The 22,739-nt window shown below is 37.7% G+C and overlaps 1 protein-coding gene across 1 annotated transcript in view; it reads left to right on the top strand.

The window, feature by feature from the left end:
- NUDT14 (nudix hydrolase 14) overlaps positions 1-22,739 on the top strand; it is a 62,150-nt gene that overhangs the window by 6,822 nt on the left and 32,589 nt on the right. Inside the window, exon 2 of the mRNA XM_040600757.1 lies at positions 22,220-22,263. Coding sequence (XP_040456691.1) covers positions 22,220-22,263 — 44 coding nt within the window. The remainder of the gene's footprint in view (positions 1-22,219; positions 22,264-22,739) is intronic.

Genomic DNA, 22,739 nt, shown 5'->3' with positions numbered 1-22,739 from the left:
ACAGATTTTTGATCTGACTGCTGCTGTGTTAATTGGGAACTGAAGTGCAATAGAATTCTTTTATATGGGTGAAAAAAAAGAAACTTGAATTTTTTGCAATGACAGCATTTGGGAGTCAAATACCAAACGGTGTTCTTTGCAATTAGAGCACAGTTTTAAGAAAAGAAATTAAGGAATCTAGGCATATCTGTTTCTGGCTCTGCCACATACCTTGGATTCAACTCTGGAAATTTGTACAGGTTGTTTTTATGTGAGACATGAATTACTAAAGGGGGAAACGAAAAGAATTAGTAAGAGTAGTAGTTGAAAAGAACTGTAGTACTTGGTTTTGTTTCAGTGAATATTACATTGTATTAGTCTTAATTTATTTATCCAGCATGCTTTGACAAGGGAATGTAGGGTTCTTTGAAGTAAATACATGAAAAGTAGTTGGCAGTGACAAAACTTCATAATTTTAAGTCATTCATCATTTAACAAACTTATGACAGCAAATGTCACTTACTGGAAAGAATTAGGCTCTGTCAACCATCTTTTGTAGCATCCTTGCACAGGGCTGAAATGTGTCTACACTTGCATAAATGAACATCAAAGTCTCATTTAATGTCATCAATGGCTAGACTACTTGAGTTACAAGGAGGAGGTACGTTAAGTTGTAGTTATCTTAAACCAGTATTTTTCAGGTTCTGATACATAGCTCATTGAGGGCCATTGGATGACTTATAGGTCCTCCACGTGAGTCAACTAGGAAAGGCAGATCAATTATCAGCAGATTTTAGTGTGCTCCCAAGGTCTGCAGCCTCACTGGAAGATGTTTCCAGCTCTGCAGATGAAGAGGTTGCAAACCATTGGCTTTGACAATACCACTCCAGTAGCCTCATCTGCAAGGGCTTGTCTACACAGGACTTTCCTGATTAACTCCATGTCTCATTGTACAACAAAGAGTCTGGTTCTGTTTATGTTAAACCATTTTCAAAGTACGATTGCACTTTGAATTCATACTCTACCTTAATCCATGTTAACTTTCCAGTGCATGCCCTAAGGGAGCAGTAAACTAAACTGAATGACTGTGTCCACACAGGGGTTTAATGGAGTTTAACTAGCAGAATTCAGGTTCATCAAGGTACTTACCTTCAGATTCATTTTCTAGATGGCCCGGTATGGACAAGCCCTAAGAATAAAAGTGGTTTAGTTCTAGGTGGATGAACCATGTTATAAAATCCATCACTGGGATTTTATTTTATATTTTGTGTGTGAAATACAACTACTGTGGGGTATAAAGTAGGCCTTTTTGACTTGTTTGAGATTGTCTCTTTTGTGGTAATTGCAGTTAGATTTGAGAAATAAAATAGTGTTCATGTTTTTCAACAACTAAAGTGCTTTATTTGTTTTTCAGTTTGGATCAAAATACATATGTTTGCTTAAATAGCAGAAACTTATTTTTCCCAGTAAAAAAAATAATCTGTCATCTGAATCAGAATTTCAGCTATGATCTGAAATTATGTGTATTTGGTGTGTTTTAAAGCAGGTGAACACTGTAGCATTTTAAGTGTTTATAGCAAATCTGAATGTTATGGAAATTAGACATTTTCTGTAAATGGGAATATTCTTTAAAATCTGGTGTTTACGGTCTATATGGGATGGAACTATACTTTTATTATATTCCTGAAAATACGAGTGTGTTTAAAATAACAATTTTACCTCAACTGCTGCCATATGTAAAAGACATTTGTATTTTCAGCTGTAACTCATAAAAGGTCAGCTCCTGTGCTTTGAAAACTCTACACAAGCTGATGTTGCATAAATAAACATGTTTTACACAGCAGGCATATAAAGTTAACTGCCCCTCTGACTTGCATTCAGATTAATTATTCTTCATTATTTTTAACTAAAACAAGTTAAAGAACTCAGCTTTTTAGTGCTGTCCTTCAGACACTGATCAAAATCTTGTTAATACAGTAACAGCAAAGTTTACTGAGGTTTAAACAAATTAAAGCCCAGTTTTTCTTAGTGGTCAGCTCATGTCACCCTAAAGCCCTGATCACTGATCAAAACAGCATTAATTATTTGTTTCACGTTGTGGTTGCTGTGTCAAAATCCTTTAAATACCTCTTGGAGCTGAGAGGGAATCTTAGGGCCTGTGACAGAGCAGCTGGTCTGGACATGGGCTGATGCCCCAGTTGACAGGTTGTTGGATTAGAAAGAATATCAAAGGCAGTGAGTAAGATTAGGGATAAGTGAACATCTGACAGCAGTTTGCAGCAGGGAAGAACAGATGATAAACAATGGGAGCGGGGTGCGTGGGGGGGGAGAGAGGTGAGAAGGCCATGGGAAAAGTGTGGCGGCAATCACTAAAGCTCCAGGTTGCTGAGCCTCATGAATAGAACAGGAAATGGGATTTGCTGGGACAGATGTGCTGAGCGGTGATGAATACATTATAGGGAAATGAGGCTAAACTCCTAAAGGTGAGAGATGTTCTTTCTCTGAAAATAGAAAATAGAGGAAAAGTTTACCCTCCTGGAGAAGTAAACATTAATACTTGAAAACTAATACAGCAAGAAGTAATGCTAATGATATTTTTTTTTATTAAATGGGTATTCCAGAGTAGCATTCATGGCGAACTCTAGGTCATGTGCTTAACAATCTTATGGTGCTATTACATAAACAGTATGCAAGTATTTAGTTTAAACCTAAAAACTGCACCAATGGTAGAACATTGAATTTGAATGATGGAACAGCCTGAATGGAGGCTCTGACTGGATAATTCTTAGGCGCATATTCTGTATCTGGCGTGTATTACATAGCACTCACATCACATACGTTTGATCCCACCACCATTAAGAAAGTTGTACTGAGTGATCTTGTGAGGTCCTTCTAGCCTTACATTTTTTCAGTTCTGTAAAGTGATTGTATGCATGTAGTAAATGATATATAACCGTTCCTTAGGATATTTCTGTACTTCTCAAACTTCTTTAGTTTATATTCTTGATGGATGCTTTTCCAATATTTGGAATCATTATCTCAGAAAGCAAATAGAAACTTTTTGTGTGTTTACTGATAGGACTGTGTGTTAGACCTAGAATTTCTTACATGTTTGTGTTTTAAATTTTTAAAGAAAATCTCATGAAAAAAGCAGGTCTCACATTAACACTTTCATTAACATTCTAATAGCGTGTTACTTCAGCAGAAGGGGGAGATACAGAAAGTGAGATTGTTCGTGCTGCTCTGAGAAAGTATCGATGAGATTTGTTCTTAGACATCTAGAAGTTTATTCCACAATGTATTATTCTGCTTTGTTTTACAAATAGGAGCTTGCTAAAATAAAGTAGAAACACAAACTGTGAGAGTCACTAACTGGAAAACATAAAGCTCAATGGTGTAAGGACAAGAGGTGACTTAACTGTAATGTGAATGCCCACCATCTGTCTTTCCTGACCACAGATCTCCTGTATGTGCTGCCCCTGTTCGTCAGGACAAGGAGACGTGTATCTGGCCTCCTTTAGTCCCCATTTGCTCCTAGCATGTGTACTGTAACTCTAGCTCTAGTTTTCAAAAGAACAAGGGATTGCAGCTAGAATCTGGGATGAATAGGTGTATGTCCTATAACCCTGCTTCAGGAAGTAGCTGTTCACTTTGCAGAAATGCCATGTGTGGTATTTGGACCACAGCAGCATCGCTTGAATGTAGCAACTGAAGAGTCCATTGAGCTCTGGAGTTCCAGAAGTTCCCCAAAATTAGCCATCGACAAAGATTGTCTTTCAAGTGGCCATAATAATAGAGAAATAAAATGGTGGCGAGCACAGCAAAACATAGATTTTAAAAGTGTGCTTTAGTGATTCTGATCAGCATAAGTACTATCCTGTTAGCTCTGTTTTCCATAAAACTTTGATTTCTACATTTCTATGAAACTGTAACCAAAGAACTTGACATTTATGACAGGCAGTTCCCATTTTAAAGAGTGATTGAAGATTATTTGCAGTTGGCCTGCATAGTTCTTTACTTTCTGTCCCAAGATTTAAACTGCTGCAGGGTCACTGTCATTATGAAGGGTTCAGAAATACTGCAGTAAAACACAGAACTGTATATAAGTCACTAATCAATTAATCATTAATTCATTCAATTAATCGAATACCAGTTGTATATGACTTTTAAGCAACAGGTAAATTTCTCTGTACCAGTGCTCTCTTTGGAATAGATGACGGTTTAGGTGTTCCCAAATTACTTCTTGAATCATTCTGTGTATTATTTTTTCCAAACAGGAAGATGATGAGGAGATGACACTACTAAGGGAATCGGATTTAAGTTGAGTATCTAAAAATTGAGAGGTAAAAGTGAAGTTAAGAACAGATCAGAACCTGGAGCTAGTTGCATTTGTCACTTTGAAATGATATTGGGGGGTGGGGTTGTGGAGAAGGGAGAGGATGAAAAGCCCTGATAATCTTTGTGAGGAGGGTCTGTGAGAAAGTCTTAGGAGAAAAATCTAAAGATTGTTACTAAGCCTTGGCTTCTGTTAGCCCCCTGCTGCTGTTCTTCATCAAGTTGTTTTAATGGCTTTCAAAGCAAGTGAGTGGAAAATGATTTCTCTGGAAGTTTAAGGAGACTGAACTGAAAACTGTCATTGCTCTATAAGTAAAACACATCAAAGATTGATGGAAGAATTGCTTGTTAAACACATTGTAGATTTTAATTAAAAAAATTGGGATTTATCATAAAAGAGATATCAGATCATCATAACTACCTAAAGGTGAAAGTTTAATGGCTTGTCATCTGGTCTGAAACCTGTGCTAAGTATCTCTTTCACAGCTTTTGTGACTCTCTGCATGTGTGCAAGATTATTTTTTTTTCCAAGGGTTTTGGGTTTTTTTTTCATAACGCACAGAGGGAAAAGTACACAAGCATAAAAATGTAGGTGGTTACTGTGCTTTTTAATTTTCTTTCCCCTGTATTTAGGGATGCTTTTTTTCTGGTATTTTTAATTACCTAGGGTTACAAATTCATGTCTCTTTCTGAAATAGTTCTTTTTCTTTGTGTTGGAGTATGTAAGATTTATTCTGTGTTCAATGTGTACAAAGTGCATTTATATATCACCTAGTAATTGTGTGTTTTTTCTAGAACCTGGTCCTCTCACTTTCCTCTTCTCTCCCCACCTTCTTTTCCTTCCACAGTCCTGCCAGTCAGTAAATAGTACAGTTTTTGATTGTGTAGTAATCTAATTAAAAAAACAATAGTGAAAAAAAACCAACCCAGAGTGTGCATTGAAAACATTTCCACTGAGATTTCATTCTTTTAAGGCAAATGCTTGTTCTGATGTCTTTCATGCTGCATACGATCCAGGTGCATATTTAGTAAGCAAATACAAACAATTATTTTAAAAGACTAGAATTCCTCAGCAAGCTGATAACAAACGGCATGCATTATTCACTATCTTAAGATTTCAGAAATGTTCAATGTTGTAGTTTCAGTTTTAATTCACAAATTCTTTCTACAGTTAAATAGCTACATTTATGCATAATTCTGACCCTAGATCTGATTGTTATGTAGAACATTGTTTTTTGCAAGAGCTTATTATGCAATGACTGCAGTTACCGGATTTTGTGCTCATAATATGCCTAGAAATGGTATATTGTGATCAAAAAGAATAACGCTGAGTGATTCTGTAAGATTTTCATGACATACAAGATGATTTAGGTGGGTAGAAATACTCATTATGCAAGCAACAACACAGAATTTGAGAACTTGGTGTTAGTGTTTTAAGGATTCTTTTCAATGATATTTGTCATATTAGCTGATGTTTTAATTAGCTATACTAGTTATTTGTGAAATTGGAATGGATGTACCATTTTGATTTGCTGCATAAAAAGGTTCTATGCTATAAATGGGTCTGGCCAGACACTAAGATCCTTAGCATGTATTTTTATAAACTGTTGAACTTCAACCTTGCTGAATAAAACTGTATTTTTCCTGCTCTCATTGGTGAGGCCAGGTCTTCACTTGCATCGTTTCTTCTTAATCCTAGTTTAGGCAAAGACTAAAGTAATTTGACTAATAGATATTTTTTTTTTTTTTTTTTTTTTGGTTGGAAAGTAGGGTGATTGGAGTCTCAGAAGTTCAGTGATTTTTGACCAGAAATTACATGCCTTGACATACAGAGCTGGAAATCACGATATGGAAAAAATAGGGAAAACAGGTAAATTTGTTTATTAGGTACAACGTGGTAAATAATGTATAAATTTGTTCAGGATATGAACCTATATAGCTTTCGTATATGTCCTTGAACTGCTGAAATAACTCACTGTTGGCTTCATTCAGTTTAGTTTTGGCTTTAAGACCTACCTTTGTTATTATTTGGCCACTTGAGCTTGTTGAGCTTTTGAAGCAGCAGGATTAGAAGAAGAGAGGGCTATCAAATCTTTTGGCAAATCTGTTCTAGAATTTCATATGTATGTCTACACTTAGCACTCTGCTTTCAGCGTTGTAACATTTCTGACGCTTTAAAATACTGGACATAGGTAGACAGTTTCTGTCTTCCTTGGTCTGAAAGGCTTGTGTCGCTCTTCAGTGACATTTCCATAGCACTGCGGTTTATACAGCCTAAAATTTGGTCTGTAACTTGCCTGATTTGTACCATTCAGGTAAGTTAAAGGATAACATGGCCTCCTATTCAGTGAAACCAGTCAGGAATCGTTAGTACAGAAATTACTACTATGGTACTTTATGGGATAGTTCCTCCAAATTTGAAACCTGATTGTCTCCCTGGTTGTTTTGGTGAATCGTCGGTTTTTCTTGTTGAGGAGAGGTGGTTGACCTGTCAGTCTAGAGAACCCTGTTTCTTTTTATCTCATTACTTTCTCTTTGATCTGTATAGGAGTTAAAACCTCTTGGCAGAACTCTCACAAGATTCACGGGAACGTACAAGCCTCCCTAGAGCATTATGGTGCACTCCATAGAGAAAGATTAATTTGTAAAAGTAATCATATAAATTACAAGATTTAAGCGTAAGAATTGTGTTGGGGGGGGGGAGAATAGAGATGTAATCACACCCAGGGGCTGGGAAAAAAGTTACTCAGGGAAACTATTTCACTAAACTGAAAAACTGTTGGAGTATTTGCTTTTGAAGTATTTCTCAAAAAGCCCAGCTGAATGCCAGTTGGCACTGTGTCTTCCCTCCCCTCTTGTCTGTACATTCTTCTGCAGCCCTTATGATAGAGCAGTGGCATTCCTTCCAGTACTGCACTAAGTGGGATGACAAACCACACCTAACAGTTGTGCCTTGGGGAGAGGATGAAAGAGAAAAGAAACAGCTTTCTGGGTGCTGTGTTTTGTAAACTTTCTGGTCAGAAATGTGTGTCTTGCTCTTGCAAGGGAACGTGTGTAATTGTCTGTAGTGCTTGGTGGAAGTTAATTCCTCATTCTCAGACCAGCCCTGATGAGTCTGGGAAGTGAATTTTGACCTTCATTCTTTGCCCAAGATTTTAGGCTCTTCCGTGTGTGGAGGGTTCATGCCATTGCACGCTCAGGATAAAGTCTTGGAGCTTAAGGGGTCTTGGTATTCTGATGAAGGAGCAAGAAGAAACAGCAATAAATGGTTTTAACGTGCTCACGGTATTCAGTACAGAGGAGACATGCTCCGAACCCTGCGATCTAGTCTAGGGAAACACTTGAAGTAAGCAGTAACCTTGAGTTCCTGTGAGACCTGGTGTGTAGGAGGTGTCCTTTCCCACTCTTACTTCACCATGGAGACACCGTGGTGCTGCATCTGGCTTTGTTCCCAACTTTGTTGAAACTTAGGATCTCCCAGGTGCTGCTTGCTGACCTTGGTCAATCTTGTTAATGCTGGTTCTTCGCTGGCATGTACCAGACTGGTGTGTGATGCGAGGTGTACAGTTCATTGAGCTATATTGTTCCTGCATTGAACTCTGCATCAGAAATATTTTGTCCTTCCTAAGTTCTAAATAAATACATAGATTTGCTAATTACTTTTAAAAATCATATTTATGTGATCCATGCTATTGCTTTACAGGTGCATTTGCAAAACCAAGTAACTTTGAAGTTAATGCATGACAGATTGTTTACTGTCTTGGGTTTTTTTAAATCCAATTTTAATGATACAAAAATCTACGCACAAGCTTTTTCTTACCAGTGTTCTGCTTCAGGTGACGTCGTCAGCCCAGCCTTCATCAGCTGCATGGTGTCTGAATGCAGCTTGATTATTTATATAAAAATGGAGTGGTCCAGTGCTGTGGTAGAAGAGGGATAGTTGCTTTTTTTCTGCTGGCTCTTTGTCAACCTGGGAAGATTTTAAACAGACCCTGTATAAGTTGCAATGGAATTTGTTAGAATTACTAAAGAGGTAATGAGAAGTATTAGGTAATTGATGGTGGTGATTAGCATTTGGCTGAAATACCAGTGGCATCTTAAACTGTGGTTTTATAGTGTTGTCAGTGTTGTTTTCCTGAATGGCATAGCAAAACTTAATGATGAAAGGACAGTTTCTTTCCTTCCTCTTTGGGATGAGGGTCATGACCTAGGGTAGCAAAGAAGAAGAAATTATGCTTGTAGGCGTAGTGGTTGCCTTGGGACTGATGATTTTAAGATTTCATTTTCTCCTACTTACTATACTTGTGTTTGCTTCTCTCCCTGCTGTGCTTGCAGAGATGAGGTTAAAGCCCTCAATCCTGACAGTCAGTGGGGTGCCTGTCTCTTTGAGTCAGAGATTCTACACGAGGTTGTCTTCAGCAGTCCCAAATTCTTCGGGGTGCTATGCCAGTAAGTGGTCAGGGGAAGCACAAGTTATGGGAATGTGATTTGGACCAAAGCAGCATTTGTCCTGTATGTATAATTTGGAGAGTCCCCTTCCTAAGGGGTTGAAAGGATATTTTGACTAATGAGCACAGAGGATGGGTACAGAATGGAGTTAAAGAATATTAAGTGAGATTTCTCATCCACTATGGGGTCTTGGACTTACAACAGATACTTTATGTTGAATATCATTCTACGTTGAAACAGCTACTACAGACATAATTGATCTAGATATGTTATGACAAGTGCAGAACTATTTCCCATGCCTGTCATTAAATATCAGTAGTCTGAAATTTCACAGTCAGGTGCTTTATCTTGGTAACTCGATGGTCAAAAGGTGTCCCTTCCATGAACACCTCCCAAAGTGTCCCTTCCATTAAATTAAAAAAGACCAATTGCAAGGACCTGCACGTGAGTTGGGGCAACCCCCAGTATCATTACAGGCTGGAGAATGGGTTGAGATCAGTCCTGAGCAGAGGGACTTGGGGCTGCTGGTGAACAAAAAACTCAACATGGCCTGAAAGTATGCACTTGCAGCCCAGAAAGCCAACCATATCCTGGGCTGCATCAAAAGAAGTGTGGCCAGCAGGTCAAGGGGGGTGATTCTCCCCCTCTACTCTGCTCTCATAATACTGCACGTGGAGCACTGCTTTCAGCTTAGGGGCCCCCAACATAAAAAGGACATGGACCTGTTGGAACAACTCCAGAGGAGGGCCGTGAAGATGATCAGAGGGCTGGAGCACCTCTCCTATGAAGGCAGGTTGAGAGAGTTGGGGTTGTTCAGCCTGGAGAAGAGAAGACTTTGGGTGGACCTTACAGCATCTGCCAGTACCTAAAGGGAGCTTATAATAAAGATGGGGAGGGACTATTTACAAGGGCCTGTAGCAACAGGACAAGGGGTAATGGCTTTAAACTAAAACAGAGTAGATTTAGATTAGAAGTGCCTTACTGTGAGGTTGTTGAGGCACTGGCACAGGTTGCCCAGAGCAGCCGTGGATGCCCCATCCCTGGCAGTGTTCAGGGCCAGGCTGGATGGGGCTTGGAGCAACCCGGTCTGGTGGAAGGTGTCCCTGCCCATGGCAGGGGGGTGGAACTAGATGATCTTTAAGGTTCCTTCCAACCCAAACCATTCTATGATTCTAAAAGAAGCAGCTGGCAACAGACTAGGAGAGATGAAAATGGGGTTCCTGGAGACGTTTTTCATTCTTTTGGTCTCTTTAAAAAAAAAAAAAAAGAAAACAAAGTTTATTTTCCTTATAGTTAGCTGTGTCTCAGTAAAATTTAGTAGTTTGGAAAATGTTGTCGTTAGTGACTTAGGAGTGTGTCATTTCCCAAATTTGCAGGAATCAGTCTCACTGAATTTCACTAAGGCTCCATCAGGTAGCAAAGCAGAAATAGTTTTGTAATCTTAATACAAATATTGCAGTTTAAATCTTACCACAGAATATGACATGGTTAAATAAGTATGTTTAGACGTTATTTTGGGGATCTGGCATTTACCCGAAACGACAGTGGTTCAGAGTGAAGTCTAAATTCAGATCTTACATCTTTCCAGTGAGTGCCTTAGAAGTTAAGGTTATTGAATGCTACAGAGTGTTTTCTTAAATCTCATCTTTTAGAGTTGTTCATAAATTGTTATAAATTGGAGCAGGGATGTGAACCCATGCCTTTTTTTCCCTGGATTCATTTATTACTAACTACAAAGATCATGTTTGTTTCTTTGTTTCTAACTCAATGAATATGTGACAATTTATACAAATAAAGAAAACTCCAGAAAAAGAAATGAAATGCAGAATACCTAGGAGTTCTCAGCAGCCCTCTTATTGAGGTATTTCCCTGGCTGTTGTTCTCTGAGCTGGAGCCAGCTGATGTGCCTCCTGCATCTTTGTTTCTCAGCCTCTTAGTTTGTTCATGGAATTTATTATTTCACTTAATGTTCAGTGGATGGGTAATGTGTACAATAAACTAAAAAAATAAAATTAAATTAAAAAAATGCAATGCTCCTTTTTCACAGGGATGTGATTTTAATCTTAGGATCACTTCTGCTTGTCCTGATATAGAATTCAGAAGACAAAACATTGCAATTTCTGGTCATGCTTTACACAGGACAATTGTCTCAATTGCTTCTAGCTTCTGATCTTCAAAGATACGTGTGTTAATCCCATTGAACATCAAGTCTAGCATGTCCTTAATTATTTGGCAGATTAGAATTGTAGAACGTGAGTCATGAAATTACAGGTACAGTTGTCCCCTCTTTTGCGTGGCACATCCCTTTACTCAGTGGCAAGATGACTGCAATGGATAAGTTTTTTTGTGCTGAGTTGGTTTAGTCACTAGATGACATCTTTAGTGTGGTTCTGTGTGACTGCAGAAATCCTTGTGTTGTTAGCACACAGGAGGCCATGCAGGAAGCAGGGAAAGGGTGATAGGATTTTGATGGAAGTGCCGATACAGATTAAGCAGAAAGTATGGCAGAATAAATCTTAATGGTTTAAATTTCCTGAGTTTTTGTCATTTTGATAGTAATTTTGCAAATAAATAGTTTTTTTCAAATTGTGTGAGATTTTTTCTTTAACAGTAACAAACATACTGGGAAAAGATTACAAAAATGGCCCTTGCTGTGCAGGTTTTCAGCAAGTATGGATATAAGTAGCTGCATAAGGTGTGTAATGCATTTGTTTGAAGGCACAGCAAAATACTTTTCTGTAAATGTCATCTGAATGCACAGCTTGCAAATAATATTACCTCTGTTAAAAAAAGAATATTTCATTATTAAGAGATATTCCTTAACTATATCCAGTCAAAGTTTCAGGTTTCATGTTTTACTATGACTTTACGGAAAAAATGGTGTTAGTAATTTTGTAAATATGGAAAGTGTATGTTCCTTTTATCCCTGCAAAATAAGAAAGTGTGTCAGACTTCAAAGGGAAAACACAGTTTAGCGAAAACGGGAAAATACATGCAGCAAAATTCAATAATGTGACAGGAATTTAAGTAAAAGACAAAGCAGTTGAATACTTAAATTTTGTCCTTTATATACAAGAACACTAGAATCTGAAATCTCTTTAACTATTAGCAATTGGTTCCTTTCAACAGAATTGGAGTTAACTGAGTTCTAGGAAAGCCCCATCTGTGTATCAGTTTATAACCTTAAATTATATGCTGACCTGGCAGTACAGTGATGTGAGAAAAGTCATAAATTTGACCTTTGTGCATATCATGTTTCCTAACGCAAGCACCATATCTTTATTCTTTGTAGTATAGATTTTGGTATGCTACTATGTATTTGCCTTGGAATAAAGCATGTTTGATATGTATATGCAATTGTTCTTAATAGTGGTGTATATTAAAACCAGAAAAGGCAAGAAAGGAGATTTAACTTAATTTAGTGTATTTATATACACTTAATTGTCATGTTTTATAAATTTCATTCAAAGGTAAGTGATCTTACTGATAGCTGAATGCCAAGCTAAACTGCAACAGCTCCATTGTTGAAAAGTACACACAAAAAACAAACTGTGACTTGAAAAGTAAACTTCCAGAGGATTATACAAGAAAGTTTACTTACACATCAAGTATCTTAGTTGTAATTGTTCTGGCAGTTGATGTACATAAAATGAACAAAGTGGCTTGGCCCAGTATTGCATTAACAGTTGAATAAATTAATGTGTTCTCCATTGTTTATTTTACCTCCTAAAGTGTGAAAAAATTGCACCTTTGAACAGTAAACTCTATTGCCATAACCATCTGTTTGCAGTTTCATTACAAACTCCTACCAGAATAACCCTCACTTTGAAGAGAAAATTGATATGGGTTGTAAAAATTAGTCTATGACCTTAGGTTTTATGTCTCTTGAGGTATCCCTGGTGTGGTCTCCACTGGTATACATTACAGTTTCTTCAAGAAGTACCTTTATGCCTTCCAGCTAATTTCAAATAAGAAGTCAAGTCCATGTCTTAGAGAGTTTGCTGTCACACTCTTGTTCAAGATCCTTGTACATAAAATTAGTGTAGTGGACAACTTTGTCCTGCCCTGCCCAGAACTGTGGTGTCAGCTGGAGCTGGCATGTTGTTCTTTAGCATATAGAATGATTTGTCCCCATGAACTTTGCTCACTTAGTCGTACTTCTGAAATTGTTAATACTATCAATTAAAGCCAATTAGCAGCAGTGGTATTTGTGCTTCAGACAGAATGTGCATTTTTAACATTGTTGAAAAGTCATCAGCTTGTGTAATTTTGGATGCAGATTCCACAAAGGCACTAAAACCAGTCATTTCTAACTGAAACATTTGAATATGGGTAAGTTAAAAACTGAAAATGTCATTATTTGTAATCATGATGCTTTTAAAATAAACATTCTGGATAGTTTAGTAATGAAATCTTACAAGCTTTGTTTAAAAAACAAACACTCCCCTCCCCTTCCTCTTGAGCTTAAACAGTGGCTTGTTTAAAAAAACAGTAAAATTCCATAACACTTACATTCTTTTGAAGTAGTTCTTCAACATCAGCAAGTAATTCTGCAAATTGCTTTTGAAGATGAGGTTTCATTTACTCCAGCGTGTGCAGTCTGATGGAGTGGATTAGCGGGTGTGGACTGAAATTGTAATTTAGGCTGTTTTTGTGTGTTTGTGTCTTTCTGTAGAATGCTCCTTATCAGGTACATCTCTGTCTTCTTGGAGTCATTTTGAATAGACCAAGGCTGTTCTGTTTAATAGTCATCGGTGCAAACTTGGTATGTATGTAATGGCGTTACATTCACGTTGACTACTAAAAATCAAATTTTTCATCAGGTTTTATTGTAGAGCACTTTTTTTTTTTTTCTTTTTTTCCCCACATCAGTTCCCAGAACCAGCTTGCTGTGTAGTTATAGGAATCTCAGGGATGGGGTAGGGGTAGAGCAGTGATATGCAGCTGGGGTAGAAAAAGGGCAGCCTGGCTTTCCATCGACTTGCACTGTTACAGGACTGCACACCAGTACTGAGTTTTAAGACCAACACTGCATTTAAATTAGTAGTTATGTAATATGATAGCCAAGGATAAGACAGTTCCCTAATACTGATGTATGAGCTCAGAAGAAAAGAAAGAAAAAAGGGCCAGGCACTCAACTAATGCAAATTAGAATGATTTTATTGATTTTATTATTGTTTTTTAATTGAGTTGCATGGTTTTATGCCAGCTGAAAGTGTTTCCTTTCATTATGAAAGATATGTAATACTTTCTGTGAAATCCGTAATTACATAAAAATAAGAGAGCTTTTGCCCTGCTTACCACAAATCAAACCTTTAAAGTAGACAAAACCCTTTTGGTAATTCATTATTTCAAACGGATTTCATATGCAAAATAGTCTGTTCAGGACAGGGTTTTTCTTTTAGATGAAAAAGTTGAATATTAATTGCCCTTGAATTTTTAACTGTTCCTTTGCCCTGTTTTTTTGTGCTTCAAGAAGATTTTTAAGTACAGCATGGCAGCTCTCTAGCGTGTACAAACAAAAACCAGCCACTAACTTAGTAATACAATAAAAATATTAAACAGGAAGCAATGGAACTTTTAAAGTGTATAGAACAGGTATTTTACTTTATTCTTATCTGGAAAACTTCACAAGTCCAAACTTGCTTTAGCTGTCTTTCTCTGTTCTTCATACAGGTTTAACAGTATAATGTTAATTATTAATGCTTTATTTCTTAAAAAAAATCCTGAACTATGGATTTTTTTGGGTCAAACCTGGTGGTTTATTTACATAATTTTTGTATGTGGCAAAGTGCTGAAAATACTGTGAAAAATATTCAGACAGTGTAAGGTAATTTGGCCACTAATTGTACAGTGGGAAGGTGAAAAGTGTAAAGTGTTCAGTCTTGAGTTTGTCCTGGCAGTACAGCTTCTGTGGGCACATCACTGTGGATGCTGGAAACATTATGTATCGATTATATATAACAAAGAGTTATAGCATTAATAATTCAGATGGCAAGCAATGGTTTATATTAGATTATAAATCCTCATATGTTTCCACTGGAAACTGCTACAGATGTGACATCAGATTCCATTAAACTGAAAAAAGAAATGTAACAAGGAAATCTCAACTGATAGGAGCACTTCTGCTCTAGTGGGTGGAGAAGGGAAGGGAAAGGTTCATTTACAGAGGGATGAGGGTGTAACTTTTAGCATCGAGTATCTCCTGCTTTGCTGCGTTTACCATAGGGGAAGTCCACTCTGTTTAGCCCAAGAACCGTGACTCAAGGGGAAGCAGCAGCTAATGCACATCTTCAGGGCATATTTTCCCATTGTAGGAGTGTAAATTTTATAAACCAAACAGTACTGAATTATTGAGTTGTTTTTACTGTGAATTTACCTGTTGGCAGCTTTTATTGGTCATAAAAAGGTGAATATGACTGAAAAGCATTTAGCTAAGACCACTTAAGTAAATAAGTGTGACTGGAGGCTGCAGGAGATGGCTGCATTGGTGCAGGTTTTTGTCTGTCTTCATGAGTCAGTTACTTGATTCCCCAAGCATGCTGCTTTTTTGGATTAATCTGAGAAAAATCCATCTAATAAAGTGACAAGTTTGATGTTTTCTTGCCATGCGGTTCTGGGCAACAAGTAGACATCTCAACAATAGAATGCATAGTGCATCTCCAGATAGAGGCATTGCTGTGCATGTCGTTATTAAACTGTGTAGATAAATTTATAGATTGGTTGAATGTGAAAGTGAGTGCAATAGAAAAACAAAATTGACATGTGTTTTGAAAGAAAAACACCCTCATAGCTTATAAAAATTCTTTTGAGGACAGAAAAAAAGGAAAATCTGATTATTCCTCTAGGAAGTTTTACTGCCATTTTACATGTAAATCATTAAACAGGGACCACACACTTGTTTGGCTTTGCTGACTCTGGTTTAAGACCGTTATTTGCCAATTAATTCTCTTATCTGTTTTTCTTTACCTATAGTGTTATTATTTTATTGCATGAAGAATGGTCATAATCCCTTTGTGTTAAGGACATTAATTGTTTTATTTTCTTAGGAGTGTGAAAAAAGAGTAAAGGGAGCAATGAGGACAGAGTTATTTTTATGTTATAATTGCTTCAGCTTCTCAAGTTTGCTTTTTTTCACAATCATGGAACATGTACTTCTTGGATGACTGCTTTAAACCCAGTCCAACTGGTAGAGGCTAGGGGATCATGCCTGTTGTTTGTCATTTTAACCCTCATAACTTGTGCCTGTAGCTTATCTATACCATAATGTATTTGTTGTCTTTCTTTAACTGCCTCAGCTTGTTTACACCAACTTTTGTCTGGACTCTAACTGAATTGTAAGATCATTGAACAGGAACTGTTCCCACTACATATGTTTAGTGCCTATCACAATGGGTCACCAAACGTCATGCTGTCTCTCCTGTAATGTAAACAGTAAGAAGTTAATCATTGTCACGGACAGATTTTTTTTTTCTCTCTTAGTGGCATATGTGAAGTTAGTTTGCTTATTTTGGACATATGTCTTCAGCATGTTAAGTGATTTGTCTGCAGGACCTGCTACCAGTCTCCTCAAAAATCCATAATACACAGTATGAACCCTCTTTCGGAGATGGCTTTGGTGTGACTTTACCGTTCTTGGCTGTTTGGCTTTGTCTGTCCAAGCAGAAGTTTTCTGTTGATAAACATGGGAGATGACACAGGACAGTGTCTTTAATTTGGTTGGTTTTGTAATACTTAAATAAAGCAAATAAGATAGGAGAACCTTTCAGTAAATTTTGGGTAAAGGTAATTTCTGCTTCAGGCGCATGTTGTTGGTCCAGAGCTTGTTACAAGAAGTCATATAAATCAGTGCAAATCCAGTGTAAATTTTGATTTGTTGAATGGTCTGAACTCCCAACAGAGTAACTACAGGAAATCTGTGGCTGTAAACCTGTGTATTGACGATTTATTTTAGACACCCCGGTCTGATGGTGTGAAACAATCGTTATGTAGAGATAAAGGAAGCATTTAAAGAGGTTTTGTGAGTGTTCTTGTATGTGTTACACTAACATGTTTTCCGTTTACTCTTCAGAATAAAACTTATTAAAATGTAAGAAGTATAAATCTTTAATTACATGTATTTAAAACATATATGTAATACAGCTTGCATGTAGGTGTTTCAGAAGCTATTTGTTAATTGTTTTATGCATAAAGCAAGCAAGGAAAACTACTGGTTCCCTGAAAAGAGACAGATCAGTGCTCAGATAAACCTTAGCCTTGGTCCTCAGGTAGCCAGCTATGACATGGTGCTTCTATATTATGAGAAATTGTGAATAACTGTTTCATATTCACCATCTCCATGTCATTCATAATTTTACAGACTTCTGCTATGTCAGCCCTTAGTGTGGCACTGTCCTGAGGTGACACACTACCTTTAGCAGCATGGCAGGCCTACTGCACCACTATCCCTTTCTCTTCCTCATCTCTAAACTCTTTGGCTGTTTTTCCAATTTTTTTCCAATTTTTTTAATTTTTTTTCCAAAAAACATTGGAAAGGTGCAGGTCTGCTTGTTTGTAACTGGGGCACCACAGCTTTAATTCACTTCCATCATTTACAAACATACCCCATTCTTTGGGAGGGGTCCTTGAGGGAAGGCTTGCTCTCTAAAACAATGTTTAAAAACTTATTCCCACCATTGGAAAAGCTGAATCTACTGAGGAATTGTTGCGAATCCCAGGAGGGCTGTGTTGGTTTGTTTGGGCCGCGTTTTTTTTGAAGGCCCAGGGTGGTATCAGTGTAACACAGAGCTGAGTGTCGGTAGGTGTGGAGACACGTTTACCTGATGTATGAGCTGGTTCAGGAGCTTCTCAGGTGGCAGACCGTATCTGGGTGCTGCCCTCAGGGAAAAAAAGGAAGGCATTCAAGCTCTCCCAAATGAAGAGTAGAGGGAAACTCCCAGGTGACTTGAGTCACATCATGTCCAAGGTCTGTCACATGGGGAGCACACCCAGTATCACCATACGATCAGTGCCAGTGGATGTTTCTTCCTACATTATTAGCATAGCATGTCCTTTTTGTCTTTTATATTGGCTAGCTTGGGCTAAGTCTTGAGTGAGTTTCTCTAGGAAGCAGAAATTATCCTTTGCGTAGGTATCCTGACAGAAATTTGACCATATTGTTCAAACATTATATTGCCTAAGGTAGTGGAGGAAAGCAGAGGACAGCAGTATCCCTGGTGCAGTGATTCTAAGGCATTTTAGTCACAGGCGGAGCGTAGGTGGGAAAAAGAACAGTATTTTGATTATAGGCTGCAGACAAGTCCAACTTAGCCGTAACAGACAGTGTGAGGAGGCTCCTGCCTGTAATTATGGCAATGAGCAGGTGCAGGAAGAGTCTTAGGAAAATGATTTGAAGGATTGAAGCAGGACAGAGAATGTGGAGATCAAGTATGGGTGGCATCATAAACAGGGCTCTGCTGGTAGGAGTCACATCTGCTGAACTTGCGTCCGTTGTCAGCAGTTGTTTAGCAGAGAGCTCTTTGCAGCGCATAGTTGTCCTGGAATCACTTGAACCAAAGGGGTTGAGTTCTCCCTGTGCACACTGTCAAGCTGGTAGCATACTGTTGTAATTCTAAGTTGTCAATGCCATTATCAAGTCAGTGTTACAGACAAGACGAGCAGGACTTGTGACAAACTACTGCACATTCAGATAGTATAGAAAAGGCTGTTTCTGCTTGCTTTTGGGGATTGGGGGAGGACTCTGTTTAATTTGGATGCTTTTTTGAGGGATTATCTTTTGACACCCTTCAGCTGGCTTTTGTTAAAGGCTTGGAAGATTATTGCCCTATATTTCCTGTGTCCTTAAATTTTCCTTTTGCTGTTAGAGACAGGATACTGGGCAAGATGGACATTTCATCTGACCTGATACGTCTTTCTTATGCAATTTGTGCTTATGTAAGTAATCTGTCTTGTGTGTAATGTGAAACGAAGCTGTCTCACATACTGCCTCTCCTGGAATACAGGTTTATTAATTTACACATACTATATGGACTAGTTCAGCATTGCAACATCAGAGAACCTGAACATTGAGCACAGAACTACAGTGTGATTACTTTATGATTAAAGATTTACCAAATTAAATGTCTGTTATACAAGGTTGTTGCAGTATCAAAACTGCTGTTCTGAACAGATAAATACTAATATAACATACTTTTGACATACTTGTCTTTATAAAACATCACAGGACACATTTTCTATTTGAAGAATAATTCTTTAAATCATTCTCAAATGTAGTAATACACTCCTTTCTCCTTCCCATTGTCAGTGCTTAGATCTCCCAGGAATCAGTTACACTTATTTCTCTTGCTTCATTGAGAGATACCTGGATTGTTCCTTATTAGACATTGGAGAATGGAATATTTTATAATAATGCAAATATATAAGTTTATTAAAATGAAGAGTGTTAAGGGTTTGGGAAAGCTTTTGTATTTTACAAAGATACTTCTCCTTTTTGGGAGTGATGTTGGCCACTGACACCTTTAATTCTTTCCAACTATCTGTAACTGTGGTGATAAAAGAACATTGTCAAAGGCTAAGATATATTTCGTATGGGACTGCTTAACAGTAATCATGGCTACTTGACTTTTAAAAGTGTGAATTCGATCAGTTCCAACAATTAATATTTTTGTCTTAAAGATAAGATAGAGATATTACATACAGCTTGATATAGTTGGTTAGAAACTGGTTAGAATTAATGTTCTGTAAAGTATGTAAAGCAGCATAAGAACCATTGGTAACTGTTTACATGCTATTAATAATTAGCAACCTTCATACTAGTCTGTTAGGAAAGAACCACGCGTTGGGTACAATAGAAACTCAGTTCTGTACGGTTGGGTTCAAATTACATTTGACTTGGATAATAGGGCGCGAATGGGGCTAATTTGGGTTTCTGCCATTGTAAACAATAAGATGTTGGAATGTTTCATTTATTTATTGATTTATTTGTTTGGACAGGTGCAGGTTGATCATATGAAATATTTTTTTATTCAAATATAGTAAAAAAATACTGTCCAGTCAGAGTGTGTAATGATAACCAATATCTCAAATGAACAGACTCAAATTAGTTTCGCCTGTGGCTGGTTTTGAGTTTGGATCTTAAACTAATCAAATCATGTTCTAGAGAAAGTGCTTTATGTGCTGTGCAGCCACTTAGAAAACAGAAAATACAGATTTTATCTTCTGATTAGGTTTTCTTTAGGTACTAAGTCCCTTTTACTTTCTGTTAAAAATTATGTGCACGTCTGTGAGGTAGATTCTCTTATTGCTAATGGAGCTCATCCTTGAGAAGAGGTCATTCAAATCTGATGGATCCCATCTGGATGGGGATGATTCTCTGGGGTGTAATTTTCCTCAGCTATTTGAAACCCTTTCATGATTGCTCCAAAGCAATCAGGTTCTGTAATTTGCAAAATGATGGCAAGAGGAAAGAGCCAAGAAGATTGTTGCTGGGATCATACATCAGGAAGTAGTATCACAGGACTAATAGCCTAAATTAATGCATGGAGAGCCTTGATTCAGGCTTTCTGTCTCCTCCATCAGCTGGACACGTACATTTCTCCCAAGTGGACACTCCAACAGGAGAATGGATGATGGTAGCACACCTTTCCATTTGGGGCAGGGGAAGGTTGAAGCTGGGGAAGTGATATGAAGGTACCTGCAGAAGACATTATCCTTGGTCCACAGTTTCCCAGCTCACTCATGTCAAATGGAAAATTGCACAGCAGTGTGCCATTGGGTGGACTGTACACATTTAATACCTTAAATTGTCTTACCACACAGCATAGCTCATGCTATTACATTCAAGTGTTCCAGCTGTGTATCATAGTCCTTTCAAAGTTGTTCCTCTATCTCACCAGGTGGAACAGATTGGATGCACACTCAGCTTGATAAACAATGGCTTTAATATTTCAAGTTCACACTGCAGATTTGCTGCCATTATTTCTCTTTCAACTTTATATTGCATTTAAACAATGTCAGGACTCCTCTTTTAATGTACACGTTTGATTCCTGTCAATGCTAACAGAAAGTATGTGCAGACACCAATGGAAGAGTAGACTAGAGTTTCTTTTGAGGTGAACAACTGTTATAATTAGAGTTGTGGGAATGAAGGAGAACCCAGCTAGCAAGCAAGTAGTCACTCTTCCTAAAAGCTTGGTAAACTCATAAAGCTCAGGAGCTTAATCTCTGAACCAGAGTGCTTGTTACCTAATCCCCACCAGCTGTTGTGTACTTGGTAGCCATGACATCTGTAATAGAGCTGAAGAGCCCGTCTATATTGGTTGGCACCTTTACCCACCAACTGAACTTGATTCTTCTTTCATTCCTCACATTGACCTGCTTTAAATGATTAACCAATTGCTCAGGGTTTGATCATCCATTTAACCATACTTTATAATAGAGAGCTTGTGCTCCTTTTCACATTAAGCCTATTTTAGGTATGTGGGTTTTCAGCAGGTCTAGATTTTGCCTTGCTGATAGAGAAAGGTATCAACCAAAAGAATTTCATCTGGTGGCATACTGATCCCTTATATAGACTTAAAACTGACCTAGGAGTGAAATATCTTGATTTGTATTTCAGATACAAATTCAGATTATTTGTGTAACGTCTCTGTTAACTGCTGTGCATGAATTGGCACAGGTAATTATAGCAAATAGAATATAAATTTAAGCAAGTGCGTACATGTTCATTATAACTGTGAAGAATGCTTGTTTTCAGGGATCAGTTTCAGCTGTGCTGCAGTGGATGTCGTTCTTCTTAAGATAGCAGAGGACAGGAGTTGGCCCAACTTGAGAAAATAATGCATTTTATGTCTTCCAGTTCTTAGATGAGTGCTGTGACTTCAAGCCTACTGTTTGTATCCTCACCACCAAAAGCAGTGCAGAATAACAGCTGTTGTGTAGAACGGAGTGCGATCTCTTCGTGTTAGGCGTGTCATGGACAGAACTGCTATTTTGGGCCTTGTAAGGGGTTAGAGGGAGGGATGTCTTGTTTCTGGATCCCAAAGGAGTTTAGTTAGGAGGTAAGTGCTGACCAGTCCTCCTAAGTTAAGGCCCTTTCTGAACATGGAAGAATATAGATCTGTGGGTTATTTTACTGGTTTAAACTTAGCAGCTTATAGCTTCCTACCACCTTGATTAGATTGGGCATCTGAAGTTGGTACTGCGGCCAAAATTGGGCCTGAAGACTACCATAGCCTTAAGTTAGCTGTCAGCATAGTATTGTGTATCTAAGATTTTGAACTGTCCTAAGGCAGTTCTCAGCATCTTTAATTCTTACTGTCAAAATCCAGAATAATAGTCTCATAAATACAACCAGCTATACCAAGTTTTTAGAGAAATGCCTGTTTAAATTTCATTAAAGTAATTTTTCACTTGGAACTAATTTTACTGATGGATTTGTTTATTTTTTTCCCCCCAGAATGGCACTAAGAAGTTTTGGGATTTTATGAGGACACACGACAGGTAACAGATGGAATCACATTATTTCCTTTTGGTTTTATGTTGTATTTATTTCATTACTGTATTCTCTTCCATTGGTCAGATCTTGTTGATGTGGAGTCACTTCTTTTTCCTCCAGTTTTCTCTTCAGTTCTCACTTCTTGTGTGATACTTGCAAATAGTTCTGTACCATGTTAGACAGAATTAGCAGAAATTTTAAAATCTCCTCATGGATGATTATGTGTTCAATAAGTTTTGTCTGTGCTTTTATTTTCCAGTGTTAAAATTGATGTATTGTAAATTTTAATGATTACATAGAAAATGGAACTGAAAGTGTGGATTGTCTGAAATTTTCTTTTTTGAGTGTGAATATATCACGTGAAGGAAAAACACTGCACCCCACATACATAACCCTGTTGTTATTTGTGCCATTAAATGATCTAGTCCCAAGTATGTGACCATACTCTCTCACCTGTGAATATACAGTCCCAGGTATTGCA

Source organism: Falco naumanni, chromosome 7 (assembly GCF_017639655.2).
Source record: "Falco naumanni isolate bFalNau1 chromosome 7, bFalNau1.pat, whole genome shotgun sequence".
Lineage (NCBI taxonomy): Eukaryota > Metazoa > Chordata > Aves > Falconiformes > Falconidae > Falco > Falco naumanni.
The sequence above is the reverse complement of the archived record's forward strand: the minus strand, read 5'-3'. Positions and strand labels throughout refer to the sequence as shown.